The 20,801-nt window shown below is 42.6% G+C and overlaps 1 protein-coding gene across 3 annotated transcripts; it reads right to left on the bottom strand.

The window, feature by feature from the left end:
• Positions 1-451: 451 nt before the first annotated feature.
• LOC137215385 (zinc finger protein 211-like) lies at positions 452-19,161 on the bottom strand. 3 transcript variants are annotated; one of them, XM_067720621.1, is made up of 4 exons: positions 18,880-19,161; positions 18,031-18,188; positions 17,639-17,765; positions 452-5,031 (listed from the first exon to the last, which is right to left on the bottom strand). In XM_067720621.1, exons 2-4 carry the CDS (start codon positions 18,076-18,078, stop codon positions 3,041-3,043), a joined length of 2,166 nt encoding a protein of 721 aa, XP_067576722.1. In that variant the 5' UTR covers positions 18,079-18,188; positions 18,880-19,161; the 3' UTR covers positions 452-3,040. The 3 variants fall into 3 exon arrangements, with proteins under 3 accessions (XP_067576722.1, XP_067576723.1, XP_067576724.1); XM_067720622.1 differs by lacking the exon at positions 18,031-18,188; XM_067720623.1 differs by lacking the exons at positions 17,639-17,765; positions 18,031-18,188 and having other exon boundaries at positions 453-5,031.
• Between the last annotated feature and the right edge of the window lie 1,640 nt (positions 19,162-20,801).

Raw genomic sequence — 20,801 nt, 5'->3', positions numbered from 1 at the left:
CCATCAGTGCATCATCAAACTTGCGGTGATGTGGGAGAGGTTGTTTTTTCCAAGCCAGTCTGCACTCACCTCACCACACGGATACACGAGAACTGTGTGACTGTGTGTGGCTCACACATGAGAATTTTGAGCATTCCTAACACATACCTGTGCCACAATGTCCCTGGAGTGTTTGTGTGGCCACACCTGCTGTGCGGAGTCAGCACCTCCCATTTTATTTCCCCAACAGGGTCTCACTTCTGTCATACATCCTTTGTGTAATGGTACATTAGTTTGTAGGTCCAGGCTGAATCAACGGGTGTTAGCATTCAAAATCTAACACACAGTGTCCCTGGTTGTGCTGACATGGACTGACATTTAGAATACTTCCGTGTGTAATAAAGTTACTGGAGTTATGAAGGGCTCTTTTATTATATATATATATTTTTTGCTGTGTTGGGTCTTAATTGCTGTGTGCAGGCTTTCTCTAGTTTCAATGAGCAGGGGCTACTCTTCGAAGCTTTGCAAGGGCTATCATTGCAGTGGCTTCTCTTGTTGCAGAGCACAGGCTTCAGTAGTTGCCAAACGTGTGCCCTAAGGCACGCAGATTTCAGTAGTTGGGGTGCACAGGCTCACTTGCTCAGTGGCCTGTGGGATCTTCCCGGGCCAGAGATCAAACCCATGTCCCCTGCATTGGCAGGTGGACTCTTAACCACTGTGCCACCACGGAAGTCCTTGGCAGGCGGATTCTTAACCACTGTGCCATGAGGGTAGTCCCAGGGTTCTCTTATTTTAGAAATGCATTCTAAGAAGTTATGTATTCAAAGACATGATACCTAGGATTATAAATTTTAAAAACTACGAAGTAAGTCTTGATACACAAACACAAAAAAAGTGCATAAACAGGATAAATGATATAAGATACAGGAAGGGTTCAACACAGTCATTCCATTTATATATACATTTGAAAATAGCTATTACAAAAGTAGAATATGCTCTTGCATCAGTCATTTTAATGTTGAGGATAAATTAACAATGGCAGGAGGAAACCGGTTGGAGAGCTATACACAAGTATGTCAAAATGTACATTTCAACTAGGTAAAACTTAAGTCAACTATTCATCCAGTAAATGATTTTCAAAAGAAAGATGCAAAACCTATCACTTTATTATAATTCTACTATGGTTTATTAGCTACATTCTTAAAATTGCGGTTACTGTACCTGTAATGGTGGAAAAAGAATACAATAGTGGACTACTGGCAATGCTTCCCAAATGAATGTTCAGTGAAATTATGTTGGCAATTTGACCTTGATTATGGTTGGAATATTTATACACGGAAACCGGCAAACACTACAAACCAGAGATTAATTTATTGTGTAACTGAATGTCTGGACTTAACACTAAGGTAGAATATATTAATAATGCAGATTATTCCTAAACCTGTATAATGTATGTGGCCGTTACATTATGCATAGTATAAAATTGAGAAAAACTTGAGAACATATTCTTTCACTATTCCAAATTACAATTACATTCAGAAAAGAAATCACTCACATTATTGATGAATGAGTGAAATCTAACAGATGTCTTTGCTGTTCACCAGCTCTCTTTTGTCAAAAAAAAAGAAAATAGCCATATCTCACAAAATAAAAGTAGGCAAAAGACAGAAATAGAAATTTAACCAGAGAGGAGACACAGGTAAAAAACAGACACATGAAAAACAAAAATTCAACATCAACAATCCTAAGAAAGGGAATTCCCTGGCAGTTCAGTGGTGAGGACTCCAGGCTCCCACAGCAGGGGGCATGGGTTAGATTCCTGATCAGAAGAACTAAGATCACACATGCTGTGTGACACGGTCAAAAAGAAAAAAGAAATCCTGAAGAAATGTAATTAAAATCATAACTTTTTATAGATGAATTTTAAAGTCTTCATGGGAGGGTTCAGCCTACATTCAATCTTAGTTTTTAAGGTAGGTTGATCAAGTGTGGGTCCCAAGGCAGGGAGGGCAAGTTCTTGCTAATTAACAATCATCATTTTGGTGAGTTAACACTTTTTCTCGAGGGATGGGAGGAACAGTGAGGCAATGGATCAAGGGCTTAGGAAGAGGATGCTTGGAGACCAGGTCACGTAGGGCCACGCTGGACATTCTTAGTCCTTCTGTGTCCGTCACACTGCCCAGAACAGTGAGTGGGTCAACCACATAACAGGGCAACAGGAACATCCTGAGGTGGGTATGTAAAGATGGACAGGACCTTGGAAACGAATCACTGCATATGGCAATAGAGCCTGTGTCAAATCTGGGGTGACACCAATGACCCAGTCCAGAGTCCCTGGCTTAGTGCTGCTGTCCCTGTGGAGAACTTCCCAAGCAGGACGGTGTTTCCGGGAGATGTGTACTGGTGAAAATGAAGCTGGAGACCCTGGTAGTGATGCAGATGTCAGATGTGGGTAGTTCATGGTCAGGACACAGCAAGTGGAGGCCCTGCTCAGAGGGGCAGGAGAGAAGACAGTGGACGGGTGCAGGGTGTAGAGGAACCACTCTCATCAAAGGCCTGGCATTAGTGAGCCCTTGTGGAAGTCCTTCAACATCTCTGAGCTGGACACCCCTTCTTTCACAAATGCCAATAATAATAACTGAATCACAGCACTGGATTTGTTGGATACATAAATGGAGTCAGTCACAGGAAAGTCATCAATATTGGTTCCCAGAGAAAAGATAATCCTGTCCATCAGCATGGGGCTGGGGTGTGAGCAGGGCTCCTGGTGTGGGGATCGGAGCACAGAAGTGTCAGGATGGACAAGGTGTTCTTTCAGTCCCCAAACCTGGGGGTGGGGGCAGGGGAGGAGTGAAGTGACCAGACTCTCGATATCCTGAACCAGGCAACCTGGCATTGAAGCCCAGATCACTGTCCATTTCTGGGAGATCACAAACAGATGACACATCATCTCTGTGTCTCAGTTTCCTCTCTAGAAATGGTCCATTAGCTGCACAGGTTCTTCTCACTCTCTTACCACCTGGAACTCCTTCAATATCACTGCTGGCCATGTTCGTGATATTCATAAAGCCCTTTCTTCAGTATGAACTCTGTGATGTTTAATCAAGTGGCACCTTTGGGTGAAAGATTTACCACATTCCTTGCACTGAAAAGGCTTTTCTCCAGTGTGGATTTTCCTATGGATGCGGAGGAGCTGTCTTTGCTTAAAGGCTTTCCCACATTCAGTGCACCCATAAGGCCTTTCTCCAGTGTGAACTCTGTGATGATCATAGAGAGAGGATCGACTAGTAAATGACTGCCCACATTCACTGCATTCATATGGCCTTTCTCCACTGTGAACTCTCTGATGACGAAGAAGGCTAGAGCTACCAGTAAAACATTTCCCACATTCACTGCACTTATAAGGCCTTTCTCCAGTGTGAATTCTCTGATGGTCACGAAGGCTCGACCTAGCAGTAAAAGATTTCCCACATTCACTGCATTCATAAGGCCTTTCTCCATTGTGAACTCTCTGATGATACTGGAGGCCACTCCTAGCAACAAAAGATTTCCCACATTCACTGCACTCATAAGGCCTTTCTCTAGTATGAACTCTCTGATGACACTTGATGTTCAGCCTAGGAGTTAAAGATTTCTCACATTTATTGTACTCATAAACCTGTTCTCCAGTGTGAAATTTCTTATGGGCATTGAGGTGTGCCTTTTGGCTAAAGAATTTCCCACATTCACTGCACTCAAAAGGCCTCACTCCACTGTGAGCTCTCCAATGATTACAAAGGTTCGACCTACTCGTAAATGATTTCCCACATTTATTGCACTCATAAGGCTTTTCTCCAGTGTGAACATTCATATGGGCACTGAGTTTTTCATTTCGAGTAAAGAATCTCCTACATTCACTGCACTCAAAAGGCCTTTCTCCACTGTGAATTCTCTGATGATTACAAAGGATCGACCAAGTAGTGAAAGATTTCCCACATTCACTGCACTCATAAGGCCTTTCTCCAGTGTGAACTCGCAGATGATAATAGAGGCCAGAGCTAGTAGTAAGAGATTTCCCACATTCATTGCACTCGTAAGGCTTTTCTCCAGTGTGAACTCTCTGATGTGCAAGGAAATTGGATTTGCGGGCAAAATATTTTCCACATTGGGTGCATTGATAAGGTTTTTCTCCAGTGTGAATTTTCTGATGTTCAATTAAGTTCCACTTTTGGATGAAAGATTTAGCACATTCCTTGCATTCATAAGGCTTTTCTCCACTGTGGATTTTCCTATGTGCTCTGAGGTACTTCCTTAGGCTAAAGGATTTCCCACATTCACTGCAGTCATAGCGTGTTCCTCCACAGTTAACTCTCTGATGTGTAAGGAAATGGGATTTGTGGCTAAAAAATTTTCCACAATGGCTGCATTCATAAGGCCTTTCTCCAGTGTGAACTTGCTCATGCTGAATAAGGTTAGTTCTTTGGGTGAAGGCTTTCCCGGATTCTCTGAACTCACAAAACCCTTCAGTAGTGAGGACTCTCTCATCCTGAATAAGTATTTCTGTGTATCTGGAGGCTTTCTTGCCTTCTCCCCAGCTGTGATGACCTTTTCCACTGTGAAAAACAGCTTCACACTCCTTACTGTTGTTCAGTTTCTTCCTGGTATTAGTGGTCTGTGGCTGAAGTTCCATGTTGGCCACGTAGTTGTTCCCAATCTCCATGTAGGTAGAGAGATTCTCCATTACATGGATTGTGCAGCTTTTGAAAAATGCGGGTCTCCCCATATCACAGCTGAAGGGTTTCTCGCTAATGTGCTGCTTCTGGTGCTCTTGAAGGTTTGCAGTGAAATAGAACTGTTTCCCACATGCCCCACATGTGTATGCTTTCTGCCCCCTATTTGTTCCTTGCTCTTCAGCCAAGTGCAAAATGTCTCTCAAAACAGGGATGCACATCTTACACGGCTGGGCCCTCTCAGGAGATGAACCTGCCCTGGGGGTCCTCATCTGTGACACTCCTTCTGCAGATACACTCTGTTCAGAAGGCATCTCTTCATCCTCAACTGCAGGAAAAGAACCTGAAAACAAAGAAGCGATGATGAAGTTCATGTTGAGTTTATTGTGGGGAGTGAGGCCATCACAAGTCTACATTTGACAAGTGAAAGAACCAGTCCACAAGATTGTGTTCAGGAAATGAATTTGGGGTCAAATTGAGAAGCAGCTGTTCTCACCAAGTACAGGACACAAGGACTGGATGGGGCCCAAAGCGAAAGGCGTCTTGTGCAATTCACTCCTTGTCAGTGGCCTTTACCAGGACTGCATCTCCTGGTGATCTCTGATAACGTACAGAAGTGTATGTCCATATATACACTAAGAAATGTAAAACAGATAGCTAGTAGGAAGCAGCCGCATAGCACAGGGAGATCAGCTCAGTGCTTTGTGACCACCTAGAGGAGTGGGATAGGGAAGGTGAGAGGGAGATGCAAGAGGGAGAGGATATGGGGATATATGTGTATATATAGCTGATTCACTTTGTTATACAGCAGCAACTAACACAACAATGTAAAGGAATTATACTCCAATAAAGATGTTAAAAAAAAAAAAAGTGTATGTCCAGGTCTCAGAAAATCTGACTGCAACAGGTCACTGGCATTCCAGAAATATTAAAGGATCCCTATGTTCAGGACACAAATAGTGTCAGTACATACTATGGGAAAAACAGTGTGAAGACCACATGAGATAAGTGGTTTAGAGAGGTGGTAGGTAATGAATCCGAGAGTGCAGTCAGAATAAAAATGGGAAGTAGTAGAAATAACAAGTTGGTAGAATGTCATGAATGGAGAAAGACGAGAAGTGATTTGTAGCCACTGACAATGGCACTAAAACACTAGTCAAGAGGAAGTCATACTTCCTGATATGACTTAAACACAGACCTAATATCAAGGCCTCTCCCTGTTGTCATTCAAACACAGACCTAATATCAAGACCTTTCCCAGTTGTCATTCTTTTTTTTTTTTTTAACACGATATGCAGGCCTCTCACTGTTGTGGCCTCTCTTGTTGCAGAGCACAGGCTCCGAACACACAGGCTCAGTGACCCTGGCTCATGGGCCCAGCCGCTCTGCGGCATGTGGGATCTTCCCAGACTGGGACACAAACCCGTGTACCCTGCATCGGCAGGCAGACTCTCAACGACTCTGCCACCAGGGAAGCCCTGTCATTCATCTTAATCAGGCCACCTCTGAGGCTTTTTGCTGAGACCAGAGTCATGTCCATCCCATGAAGCCCAAAGGACTCTCCATCCCGATTTGACCAACTACACGGGACACAAATGATACAAGTCCTAACATAGTCAGGATGGCTGAATAGCCAATACTGGCCGAGAGGAACTCAGTACACAATACACAATATATAAATATTACATTTTATGTCTGGTGCAGGGACTTTCCTGGTGACCCAGTGGTTAAGACTCTTTGTTTCTAATGCAAGGGGCACAGGTTTAATTCTTGGTCGGGCATGCCACACAGTGGGGCCAAGAAAAAGAACATCTGGTGGAGCCAGAGGAAAAGATGTACAATGGATGGAGTACAAAATGTTAGGAATGTGTCTCCCCACCTAAACAACTATTGTACTGGCAGAATCTAATTGATCTAACTCTTTTGCAACCATGGCACCTTCTGAAGATCTGCAGTGTCCCATAAAACAGTTTGAAAAGACAAAGCTTCAGAATCAAAATCAGATATCACAGGGATGTTTGAACAATCACATTGGGAATATAAAATAATTATGACTAATATGTTAATTAATGTCTACTAAGGGATAAAGCAGCCAGCATACAATTCCAGAAGGGAAATGTAAGCTGAGGGATGAAAATTTTAACAAAGGACCAAAAAGAAATGCTAAAGATCAAGTACACCATAACAGAAATGAAGAATGACTATGATGGGCTTATTCGTACCCTGGACACAGCTGAGGAGAGAATATTTGAACTTCTTTTTCTGTTAGGAGAAACTTCCAAAACTGAAAAATGAACTGAAAAAATACAAAAATTAAAATAAAAAATAAACACCCAAATATAAAACATCCGTGGGACAAACACAAAATGTTTAACACACACATATGGAAACATCTCAAACAGAAAGAAAAAAAGAAACGGAATAAATACTTGAAGCAATAATGATGGAGAATTTCTAACAAAATGATGTCAGATACCAACCAACAGATCCAGAAAGCTCAGTGAACATGAGGCAGGTTTAATGCCAAAAACACTACATCTTAGGCTTATCACATTCAAATGCAGAAAGAAAAAATACTAAAAGAGGCTAAAGGAATCAACACCTTTCCCAAGAGAAGCCAAAAAAACCCACCCAATTACATTTCAATTCTCCTCAGAACTCAGGGAAATAAGAACTGAATGGAGTAAAATATTTAAAGTGGGAAGGGGGAGGGGACATCACCAACCTAGAATTTGGTAACCAGCGACATAAATCTTCAACACTGATGATGAAATAAACACGTTCTTAGACACAGAAAAATTGTGGAACTATATTAAAAGGATTCTTCAGAGAGAAAAAATGACATAGATCACAAATTTGGGTTTCATAGAGAAAGGAAGACCATAAGAGAATAAAAAACTTTCATTGACATAAAACTGACATGGGACATTGTATTTCTTTTTTTTCTTTTTTTTTTTTTTTACAGTAAACACTTAAACACTTTATTTTTATTTTATTTTTTAAATTTTTTTGTGGTGCGCAGGCCTCTCACTGTTGCGGCTTCTCCCCTTGCGGAGCACAGGCTCCAGACGCGCAGGCTCAGCGGCCATGGCTCACGGGCCCAGCCGCTCCATGGCATGTGGGATCTTCCCGGACCGCGGCACGAACCCGCGTCCCCTGCATCGGCAGGCGGACTCTCAACCACTGCGCCACCAGAGAAGCCCGGGACATTGTATTTCTCTAAGTTGTACAACATGATTTATGTATACACTGCTAGGAGCACCACAATAAGTTTAGTTAACATACATAATTACATTTTTTTCTTCTGATGAGAACTTCTAAGATCTACCCTTTGGAAACTTCTAAATGTACAATACAGTTGTATTAACTAAAGTCACTATGCTGTGCACTACATCCCCAGGACTTACTCATCTTATAACTAGAAGCCTGTAACTTCTGACACCCTTCACTCACTTCATCTAACCACCTTGTCCTGCTCTGGCAATCACTAATCCTTTCTCTGTATCTGAGTTTGGTGGGGGTGTTGTTGTTTTAAAGGTTCAACATGTAAGTATACTCATGTAGTACAGGTAAACCTGGAACAACATGGGTTAAAACTACTTGGGTCCACTTGTACAGAGATATTTTTCAACAAATACACACAGGATCACATGATCTGTAGCTAGATGAATCCACAAATGGGAAAACTTCAGAATCAGAGAGCTGACTATGGGACTTCAGCATCCACAGATTTCAATATATGCAGGGGCTCCTGGAACCAATCCTCTGTGGAAACAGTGGGACAAGTGGATTTGTCTTTCTCTCTCTGACTTATTTCACTTAGCATAATGTCCCCAAGGTCTATCCATGTTGAGGCAAATGGCAAAATTTCTATCTTTCTTTATGGTTGTATATTATTGAATAATATGCCACATATACTACATGTTTGTTAGATCCACTCATCCATCAATGGACACTTAGGTTGTTTCCATCTGTTGAATATTGTAAATAATGCTGAAATAAACCTGAGGTACAGATATCTTTTTGAGATGATGATTTCACTCCCTGTGGATAAATACACAGAGGTGGAATTGCTGGACCATATGAAAGTTCCTTTTTGAATTTTGTAAGGATTCTCTATAGTTTTCCATAGTAGTTGTAACAATGTACACTCCCACCAACAGTGCACAAGGGGTCCCTTTTCTCCACAACTTCACCAACACTTATTTCTTGGCTTTTTCACAACAGACATTGTAACATGTGTGAGGTGGTATCTCATGGTGGTTTTTTTCCCTAACTTTTAATTTATTTTTGGCTGCATTGTGTCCTCATTTCTGTATGTGGGCTTTCTCTAATTGCAGTGAGTGGGGGCTAGGCTTTTGTTGTGGTGCACGGGCTTCTCATTGTGGTGGATTCGCTTGTGGCGGAGCACAGGCTCTATGCGCACAGACTTCGGTAGTTGCAGCATGCAGGCTCGAAAATTGCAGCACACAGGCCCTAGAGTGTGTAGGCTTCAGCAGTTCTGTTGCATGGGCTCAGTAGTTGTTGTGCAGGATCTAGGGCACACAGGCTTCAGTAGTTGTGGCACTTGGACTCAGAAGTTGTGGCTCATGGGCTCTAGAGCGCAGGCTCAGTAGTGTGGCACAGGGCCTTAGCTGCTCTGCAGCACGTGAGACCTTCCTGGATCAGGGATCTAACCCACGTCCCCTGCAGTGGCAGGTGGATTATTCTTTTTTTAATAAATTTATTTCTTTATTTATTTTTGGTTGTGTTGGGTGTTCGTTGCTGCATGCGGGCTTTCTCTAGTTGCCACAAGCAGGGGCTCTCTTCGCTGTGGTGCACGGGCTTCTCATTGTGGTGGCTTCTCTTGTTGCAGAACACGGGCTCTACACGTGCGGGCTTCAGAAGTTGTGGCACACAGGCACAGTAGTTGTGGCTCCTGGGCTCTAGAGTGCAGGCTCAGTAGTTGTAGCTCACAGGCTTAGTTGCTCCAGGGCATGTGGGATCTTCCCAGAACAGGGCTTGAACCCATGTCCCTGCATTGGCAGGTGGATTCTCAACCACTGTGCCAGCAGGAAAATCCTCATTGTGGTTTTGATTTGCATTTCCCAACCATTAGTGATATTGAGCATCTTTTCATGAAGGCATTGCCCATATGCATGTCTTCTAAGGAAAAACAGTAACTGTATACTCCATTATGCATTTTTTAATTAATGAATTTATTTATTTTTGGCTGCATTGTATCTTCCTTATTGCATGTGGGTTTTCTCCAGTTGTGGCGAGCGGGAGCTACTCTTTGTTGCGGTGTACAGGCTTCTCATTGCAGTGGCCTCCCCTGTTGCGGAGCACAGGCTCTAGGTGCACAGGCTTCAGTAGTTGTGGCATGCAGGCTCAGTAGTTGTGGCTCATGGGCTCCAGAGCACAAGCCCAGAAGCTGTAGCACATAGGCTATCTGCTCTGAGGTATGTGGGATCCTCCCAGACCAGGGCTTGAACCTGTGCCCCCTACATTGGCAGGCAGACTCGCAACCACTGCACAACCAGGGAAGCCCTGTTATGCATTTTAAAACACACCCATTTATGTATGCTTATGTAAAATTAAAACAAATGAGAACAATAATACAATGCAAGATAGCAATTAGGATTTTTTTAAAATTATAAGGTATTCAAACTACCAAGGCAGCCATACAGTGTTATATGAAAGTGGACTTCAATCAGATGTAAATACAGAGTGCAAACTCTAGCACAACTATATTAAAAAAATGAAAAGAAACGAGTATATCTGATATGCTAACAAGGAGAGAAAATGCAATCATACAAGATGCTCGATTTAAACAATAAAAACAAGAGTGGAAGACTAAAATAGGAACAAAGAATATGGTCAATGGTAGAAAATGGTAACAAATACATTAAATATTTATCCACCTATATCAATATATTAAACACTGATAGTCTCAATGCACCAATGAAAAGAGAGATTATCAGAGTGAATCCATAAGCAGGAGTCAGCTATATGTTCTCTCAAAATAATCCACTTTATTTATTTATTTTACATCTTCATTAGAATATAATTGCTTTACAATGTTTTGTTAGTTTCTGCTGTATAACAAAGTGAATCAGCTATCTGTATACGTATATCCCCATATTCCCTCCCTCTTGAGCTTCCCTCCCACTCTACCTATCCCACCCCTCCAGGTCGTCACAAAGCATTGAGCTGATCTCCCTGTGCTATGCAGCTGCTTCCAACTAACTATTTTACATTTGATAGTGTATATATGTCAATGCTACTCTCTCACTTCGTCCCAGCTTACCCTTCCCCCTCCCTGTGTCCTCAAGTCCATTCTCTACATCTGTATCTTTATTCCTGTCATGTCCCTAGGTTCATGAGTACCATTTTTTTAAGATTCCATGTATATGCATTAGCATATGGTATTTGTTTTTCGCTTTCTGACTTACTTCACTCTGTATAACAGACTCTAGGTCCACCCGCCTTATTACAAATAACTCAATTTTGTTCCTTTTTATGACTGAGTAATATTCCATTGTATATATGTACCAGATCTTCTTTATCCATTCAACTGTCAATGGGCATTTAGGTTGCTTCCATGTCCTGGCTATTGTAAATAGTGCTGCAATGAACACTGTAGTACATGTAGTTTTTTGAATTCTGGTTTTCTCAGGGTAGTGGGATCTCAGCCCAGTAGCGGGATTTCTGGGTCATATGGTAGTTATTTTCTTAGTTTTTCAAGGAACCTCCATACTGTTCTCCATAGTGGCTGTATCAACTTACTGCATGTGCACTTTCTCTAGTTCCAGCAAACAGGGGTTACTCTTCAGTGCAGTGTGCAGGCTTCTCATTGTGGTGGCTTCTCTTGTAGAATACGGGATCTGGGTATGCAGACTTCCATAGTAGCAGCACACAGACTCAGTAGTTGTGGCTCACAGGCTTAACTGCTCTGTGGCACGTGGAATCTTCCTGGACCAGGGATCAAGCCCATGTCCCCTGCATTGGTAGGTGGATTCTTAACCAATGTGCCATGAGTGAAGTCCAGAAACCCACTTTAAATACAAATATGTGAGAATTTCCTGGCAGTCCTGTGGTTAGGACTTGGCGCTTTCACTGCTTTAGGCCAGGTTCAATCCCTGGCCAGGGAACTAAGACACTGCAAGCTGTGGCACAGCCAAAAGAAAAAAGAAAAAGAATCCACCAATACATGATGTCATTGATAGATTCGGAAAACCAGATCTGGCAAAATCCAACACCTATTTATGATCAAAATCTCCATCTCCTAGTAAACTAAAATTAGAAAAAGAACTTCAACTTGACAATTGAAATAAACCCTATACTCTCATCTTTACCAGATGAAAAACTAGAGAAAAACTAGAAACTTTCCCAATAAGATGAAGAAGGCAAGGCTCTTCCCTCTGGCAACTCCCTTTCAACTTTATACTCTAAGTCATAATTAATGGACTGATAGGAGAAAGTTACATAAAAGTTATACTGATTGGGAAGGAAGGAATCAAACTGCCTTAATTCTCAGATGATATAACCAGCTATGTAAAAACCAAAATATACACACACAAAAAAAAACCCCCAAAACAAATCCTGGAACTTGGAAGCAATTATAGCCAAGTTTCAGGATACAAGGATACTATACAAAAGTCAATCACTTTCCAATACATCAAGAATAAACAAGTGAAATTTGAAATTAAAAACACAAGACCATGTACATTAACACCCCCCTAAACAAGTAGAGAGAGAAAGGAAGAAACACTTAATTATAAATCTACCAAGACATATACAAGATTTACATGAAGGGGGACTTCCCTGGTGGCACAGTGGTTAAGAATCTGTCTGCCAATGCAGGGGATGTGGGTTTGATTGCTGGTCCATTAAGATCCCACATGCTGTGGAGCAACTAAGCCCATAAGCCACAACTACTGAGCCTGTGTTCCAGAGCCTGTGAGCCACAACAACTGAGCCCACGTGCCACAACTACTGAAGCCCATGTGCCTAGAACCCATGCTCCGCAACAAGAGAAGCCACCACAATGAGAAGCCTGCGCACCGCAATGAAGAGAAACCCCGGCTCGCCGCAACTAGAGAAAGCCCGCCTGCAGCAAGAAAGACCCAACGCAGCCAGAAATAAATAAATATAAAAAGAAAAAAAATCTACATAAGGGAAACTCTAAAACTCTGATGAAGAAATCAAAGGACTACATAAACAGAACTAAATTAATGGAAAGATATTTCATGTTCATAAATATGAAGACCCACTACTGTCAAGAAGTCAGTTCTTCCTAATTTCACCTAGACTGCACCTAGATTCAATGCAATCCAAATCAAAATCCCAGCACATTATTTTGTGGACATAAGTAAACTGATCCTAAAGTTTATACAGAGAGGCAAAAGTCCCAGAATAGCCAAAACCATACTGAAGAACAAAGGTCGCAGACTGACACTACTCAACTTCAAGAGTTAGTATCTTAAAAAGAAAAAGAAAGAAAAAAAGAGAAAGGAAAAGAAAAACAAGATTTAGTATTTAAGGTAATCAAGCCTGGGAATTCCCTGGCATCCTTGGTTAGGACTCTGCAAATTCACTGCTGAGGGCCCAGTGTTCAATCCCTGGTTGGGGAACTAAGAACTTATAAGCTGCGTGGCATGGTGAAAAAAAACAAAAACAAAATGTAATCAAGCCAGTGCAGTATTGTAGAAAGGACAGAGAAACAGATCAATGAACAGTATTGAGAGCACTAAAACAGAGCCACAGAAATACACTCATCTGACTTTTGACAGATGACAAGTGCCATACAATGGGGAAAAATAAAGTCTTTAGAATAAATAGTACTGGAACAACCGAACATCACATGCCAAGACATGAATTCTAGACACAAACCTTACACCCTTCACAAAAAATTAACTCAAAATAGATAATGGGACTAAAAGTTAAGTACAAAAAACCCTTGGGCTTCCCTGGTGGCACAGTGGTTGAGAGTCTGCCTGCCGATGCAGGGGACATGGGTTCGTGACCCGGTCCGGGAAGATCTCACATGCTACGGAGCGGCTAGGCCTGTGAGCCATGGCCACTGAGCCTGCGCGTCTGGAGCCTGTGCTCCGCAACGGGAGGGGCCACAACAGTGAGAGGCCTGCGTACCGCCAAAAAAAAAAAAAAAAAAATCTTAAAATTCAGTACGAAAACAACAACCCAAATAAAAAATGAGCAAAACACCTTAACAAACACTTTATTAAAAGAAGATATACACATAAAAATTTAACATATACAAAGATGCACGGAAATGCAAATTAAACTCAAAAGCAGATACCAATACATACCTATAAAAATGGCCAAAATCCAAACACTGACAACACCAAATGCTGGTGAGGGTGTGGAGCAACAAGAATTTCATTCATTGCCGATTGGAATGCTTAATGGTAGTCCACTTTGAAAGGCAGTTTGGTAGTTTCTTACTAAACTGGAATGAACATAATCTTATATCCTCCAGCAATTGTACTCTGTGGTATTTATACAAAGGAGTTGAAAAGGGACATATACACAAAAACCTTCAAACAGATATTTACAGTACTTTATTCAAAACTTTCAAAACTTGGAAGTAATCAAGAAATCCTTCAGTAGATGAATGGATAAACATGATACATCTAGAGAACAGCAACATTATTTACAAATAAACTGCAATGAGCTATCAAGTCAAGGAAACTTAAAATGCATGTTACTATGTGAAATAAGCCAAGATGAAAAGGCTACATACTGTATGAGCCCAAGGATATGACATTCTCAAAAAGGGGAAACTAATGAGACAGTAAAAAAGTAATCAGGGGACACCAAGGAGTATGGGGGAAGAAGGGATGAACAGGTGGGGCACAGAGAATTTTTAATTGAAAATTGAACACATTCTGTATGATACTATAACGGTGAATACATGTCATTATACATTTATCAAAGCCCACAGAATGTACAACACCACGAGTGAACCCTATTGCAAACTTTAGATTTTGAGTGATAATGATGTGTTCGTGTAGGTTCATCAGTTTTAACACTCAGATGGGGGATTTTTGATTCAATGCAATCCCTATCAAAAACAATGACATCTTCAAGAAATAGAAAAATTCAAAAAAAAATATTCAGACTCAAATTCACATAGACTCTCAAGGGATTCAATACAGCCAAAGCAATTGTGAAAAAAAAAAAGTTGAAGGATTCACAACACATGAATTCAAACTTTCTTACAAAGCTACAGTAAGCAAAACACCATAAGGTGCTACTGGCATAAAGACAGATATATACTCCAGTGGAATAGAACAGAGACTAGAGTGTCTAAAAATCAGCCCTCAAATATATGATGCAATAATTACTAACAAGAGGATGATTTTCATTGAATAAAGACAGCCTTTTCAACAAATGGCACAGGGAAAACCAGATACCCACATGCACAACAATGAAATTACAACCTTACCTAACACCAGACACAAAAATTCACTCAAAATATATCAAAGGCCTAAACGTAAGAGCTAACATGTAAGAGCCTTGTTTACAGGGAGAGTTAGAAAAAACAAACAAGTAAAGCTTCAAAACGTTGGATTCAGCCATGATTTCTTGCCTTTGACAACAAAGGCAAAAGCAACAAAACAAAAAATAAACAAATTGGACCTCATAAAAACGAACAATTTTGGTTGCATACCTTTAATTTACACAAACTTATGTGTCATTATAGCCTAAGAAAGCTGGGGGAAGAAAGGAAAAAAATGAAGAACTTTTTAACATCAAAGGACACTATAAACACAGTAAGAAAGAAACCACAGATTGGGAGAAAACATTTCCAAAACACGTATATAAAAAGGGATTCATATCCACAATTTATGGATAAATCTGTAATTCAACAACAACCAAAAAACCAACTTGATTAATAAATAAAAAAGAACTTTAACAGATATTTTTCTAAAGCTGTACAAATGGCCAATAAGCACACCGAAAGGGATGTAATTGAAATGGGAAAAATATACCATTTCACCCCCATTAGGATGGCTATGATCTAAAGAACAGAAAATAACAGGGACCTCCCTGGCAGTCCAGTGGTTAAGACTGCACGCTGTCACTGAAGGGGGTGCAGGTTTGATCCCTGGTCATCACTTCTTGGGGAACTAAGATCCTGCAAGCCCCCCAGCAAGGCCGAAACAAAACAAAAAAAGAGAACAGAAAATAAGAGATGCTGGAACATCCGGGGTGGAGCAATGGTTAAGACTCTGCACTTCTAACGCAGGGGGTCGGGGCTCAATTCCTGGTCAGGAAACTAGATCCCACATGCATGCCACAACTAACAGTTCACATGCCACAACTAAGGAGTCTGCAAGCTGCATCTAAGGAACAAGTGAGCCAGAACTAAGGAACCTGCCTTCCACAACTAAGACTTGGCGAAACTGAAATAAATAAATAAATGTTAAAAAAATAAAAAGAAACAAAAAACCAGATGCTGGCGTGGATATAGAGAAATTGGAATCTTGAAAAAAGTCTTGAAAAAACATCCTATGGTCTGTTTTAGTAGTAACAATGTCAGTGACAACACTGTCACACAGTCAGGCACAAAAATATGTCAGGTACAAGAATGGAGCAAAGTTTGGGTACCATTCATTTGGACAGTCACCTGGCCAAAGACAGGGCAAACAAGGAGGGATTGATCAGGTGGATGGCAAGACTACTGACCATGACAGTCTCCCAAGGCAACAGAAATAAAAGCAAAAATAAACAAATGGGACCTCATCAAACTTACAAGCTTTGGCACAGCAAAGGAAACCATAAAGAAAACAAAAAGATGTCCTATTTCCAAATAATGTGACTGACAAAGGCTTAATTTCTAAAATATATAAACAGCTATACAACTCAATAACAAAAACAAACAACCTTGAAGACCTAAATAAACATCTCTCTAAAGCAAAAACACAACTGGGCAATAGGCACATGAAAAGATGCTGATCATTGCTAATTATCAGAAAAATACAAATCAAAATTATTCAATACAATGAGGTACAACCTCACACCAGTCAGAATGGCCATCATTAAAAATCCTACAAATAACAAGTGTAGGAAAGGGTGTGGAGAAAAAGGAAACCTCTTACACTGCTGCTAGGACTGTAAATTGGTACAGCGACTATGGAGAATAGCATGGAGGTTCCTCAAAAAACAAAAAATAGAGTTACCATATATTCCAGCAATCCCATTCCTCACCATATATCCAGAGAAAAACATGGTTTGAAAGGATACATGCACCCCAATGTTCAATGCAGCACTGTTTACAATAGCCAAGACATGGAAGCAAACTAAATGTTCATCGACAGTTGAATGGATAAAAAAGATGTGGTGCTTATATACCATGGAATATTACTCAGTCATTAAAACGAATGAAATAATGCCATTCACAGCAACATGGATGGACCTACAGATTGTCATACTGAGTGACGTTAAGTCACAAAGAGAAAGATATGCAGAATGTAAAAAAAAAAGTTGATACATATAAACTTATTTAGAAAACAGAAACAGACTCACGGACATAGAGAATGAACTTGTGGTTGCCAAGGGGGAAGGGGGAAGGGGATGGATAGTTAGGGAGTTTGGAATTGACATGTACACACTGCTGTATTTTAAATGGATAACCACGGACCTACTGTACAGCAGAAATTAAAACAAAATTGTAAATCAACAATACTTCAATAAAATTAAAAACAATCTACAAAAAAGACTACTGACCCTGAATCTTTAGCTGCAACTTTGGGGCTAACTGGTGTTCGGGCACTAAGGACTAGGGATGCACTCTGCCTAGCCATAGTAACCACAGCACATAACCAAGGAATTTAAGAAGAAAGCAGTGCCCATGTACCAGATGTGAGGACAGAGCTGCCCTTGAGGAAGAGAAGAAAGGAAGAACCTAGCTCAGATGATAGGGGTGGGTGTGAGGGCCTTACCCAGCATGCATACAACTGCAAAGTTCTCCAGCATGACATCAAGATACAGGTGTATCTGAACCTCATCAAGAAGACACCATTCCTCCCAGGAGAAGTACACGGCCACATCCTCAAAGGTCACACTGCCCTGGTATAAGAGGGACAAATGAAACCATGAACGGTCTCACTCCTGAAAACCCACAATCCATCTTCCCACACACTTCCCCTACTGCCCAAAAAGATGGAGCCATTTGAGACCTGGGGTAGAAAACTTCCCTCCTCTGATCTGAATCTCCCAATACCTCCAGAACACACAGGCAGTCATTTGAAGCCGAAATCCTGCTTTTCTGTGCTGTTTATTCCCACCAGAAAATAAAGGAGACCTGCACTTACCTAAACCAACTCAACCTCACCTCAAAGTACTTCCACATACTGGTGTGGGTTCTGGAGTAACCTTCCATACTCCCTCCATAGAACGTCTGGGCCTGCACTCAGTACCCAGAGCATGAGGTTCTCCAAGGTCCCCCAACCAAAAAGCTAGTAGAATGGCAGGTGAAGAGCCCTAAGACACCTCAAATACAGAGAATGCGTGCCTGGGGGTCAAAACAAGTGAGGGATTGGGACAACCTCCATTAACCAAAAGTGCTTCTGCAGCCCTGGGAATCTGTGGGAACAAGCAGGCCATAGAAGAAAGTGACCATGGTGGTATTCCAGGAGATCAGGCCTTCCCTGGTCCCATGGCGGAACCAGAGCCAGATAATCTCGGGCTGACTGGCTAATCTCCCCTCCCTGCCTCTGTCCCCAGTGCTACCTTTTATCAGTTGTGACCTTGGAAATTCCACAACTTCCCTCTGCCTCAAAGTCCTCATCGCCCACCTAGAGTCTTTTCTTCCACTGAACAGGCTTTGGAGAATTTTTAAAAGCCTAACTCAGATTGTGTCCTTCCTTTGTTCAAAACTCTCCACCGATCCGAGGGCCCTAAGAAGAAAAGTATAGCCTCTCAGCTACCACTGCAGATACAGCCTGGCCTCAAACTTAGTTCCTCGCAGAAACAAGACGGAATACACGTCTCCGGAATGTTCCTGCTTCGGTTGCATCTCCAAGCCTCACTCACACCGCATACACTGGTGGTCAGAAATAGATAAAACACCCCTGAAGCCCTCACTGTCCTAGACCAGACGTGACCAGGCGCCGCTCACTCGGGGCGTTTGTATTTCGGTGGGGAAACGGGCAGGCGAGAACCCGGAGACCGCAGCGTTTACCTGAGGTGGGTCCCTCAGTGCAGAAGCCGCCATCGGAGCCTTTGCGCGGAGCGGAGCGGAGCGTCGACAGTCCAGCGACCGGGTCGGAGTCGGCACGGTTACTCGCCGCAAGCGGCGGCGTCGTCCCCGCCCCGCCCCTGTCTAGTGCGCACAAACCCTCCACTTCCGCTTCCTGGGCCCTTCACCTTGTTCCCAACATCGCACAGCGGAGGTATTGAACAGGTCTACAGTCTCAACAACAATCAAAATCTCCTTACGAAGACACCGGAAGTACCCCTCCCTGATGTTCCCCTTCCGGAAATACTCCTTTTCTAGATTTTCATTGGATGAACGTTCCCTTAGCGCAAGTTCTTCTGTGTAATGTAGTTCCGTGGCCTGAAGCAGTGGCGCCCCACACTGGAAGCACCAGGAAAAAAGCCAAACAGCACCGAGAGGAGCGTTGGGAAATCAGCTGGGGTGGGGGGGGCGAGGAAGCGGCTCCATCCCTCTTAAGCTCTGGGTGGGGATACATGAGGAAAAGGGGGGGTATAATTCAGAGCATTTATTTAATCTCAGACTCCTTGAAGCCAAACCACGTCGACATCCAGTGGTAACTAGAAGTAAATAAACATCCTATTGCTCTTGAAATGCGTGCACCCTGAAGTGCTAGAGTCATTTTGTAAGCTATGATCAGGGACAAGAAAAAAGACAGGACCCTGACTGGGAATCTGGAAAGGAGATATTGGGCTGGCCTGATGCAGCTAAACAAGAGGGAAAGCACAGCTTTTGGTCCCCCCAGCAAAGGCTCTCCTGGCTGCATAGTCAGTGATTGTGCCCAAGTCACTGAGAAACACTGACGGATGATCAGGCCACCCCAAATGGCTGTATTCTTGCTCTATGTACATCCCTGCCCCACCAGTCTGATTCATCTGCACCCTACTCACATGGCTGACCTTCCCTGTTAATCATAAGGCTTATTCAGTCAATGCCTACCTTCTTGCCCTAGCCACAGGTAGTGATTTTTCTAATCTTTAGATCATAACTTCTTCACATTGATAGTTTATCAAAGGGGCTGAGTGCTGTTCTCCTATGATGGTTTCCCTGAGAACTGATGAGCTAACCTCACGTCAATTCCCTCTAAATCAGGTAAACTCCTTCTGCCCCCCAGTAAAAAAGAACTGCAGTCACATTCTGCCTCCTGTCTGCAGACAATGGTGGGAGTGTGTCTCCAGGACCTTGCTCTGGATAAGTAAGATCCCCTATCCATTAAACCATTGATGTCTCTGTCCTTGTCTCTGGGCTCTTTCTTTGGTCTTCAGGCTGGGCAATTATTCATATATTATCCTGCCTCTGGGACAAGACCCCTTACTCTCTCCCAGCTGACCAGTGTCTCCAGCCTCCACCACTCCCGCCCTGCTGTGGCACCGCTCCACAGGGAGAAGGCAGAGCCAGTGTGGTTTCTCTGCATGTATGGTGGAGTGGGTGAGCTGTGGCCAAACAGCTACCGTCAGAGGTGTGGGCTGCTTCTCATGTACCGGTGGAGCAAGTTCCCTCAATGGCCACCGCAGCCCCACCTGGGCTCTGCCCTGGGACTAGGTTGCCTTTTCATCCATAAATGGAGTCTTTCCCTGGTCTTGACTACCCCAGATCCAGCGACATGTTGGGGCATGGAGTTAGTGTAGCCAGAGCATTTCTTCTGCTCTGGCCGGGGTGTGTGGTGAACCTGCTCACTGGAAACCGGCAGCTGCTGAAGCAGATCTCTCTCTGCCCGGTCCCAGGACCAGGTGGGAGCATGCATACTCCTTCCAAACAGAGTCCAGGATCCTCCAACATTTCTCTCTGTCCCACTCGTCCTCCAACAAGTCAGGAGGCTTGCCTCTGCCATATAGAACCTAGGAATTGGTCACCCAGTCTGTGGCTCGATCAGCTCACTGCCCCGGGTG

The sequence above is a fragment of the Pseudorca crassidens genome, chromosome 20 (assembly GCF_039906515.1).
Source record: "Pseudorca crassidens isolate mPseCra1 chromosome 20, mPseCra1.hap1, whole genome shotgun sequence".
NCBI classification, from domain to species: Eukaryota; Metazoa; Chordata; class Mammalia; order Artiodactyla; family Delphinidae; genus Pseudorca; species Pseudorca crassidens.
This window is presented reverse-complemented; position numbering and strand designations above follow the sequence as displayed.

Coding starts and splice junctions, on each gene's coding strand:
- LOC137215385 (XM_067720621.1), bottom strand. CDS start 18,078: ATGGAAGGTTACTCCAGAACCCACACCAGTATGTGGAAGTACTTTGAG. Junction 17,766..18,030: donor GTATGTGGAAGTACTTTGAG/GTGAGGTTGAGT, acceptor CTCTTATACCAG/GGCAGTGTGACCTTTGAGGA. Junction 5,032..17,638: donor TGCAGTTGTATGCATGCTGG/GTAAGGCCCTCA, acceptor CTTTGTTTTCAG/GTTCTTTTCCTGCAGTTGAG.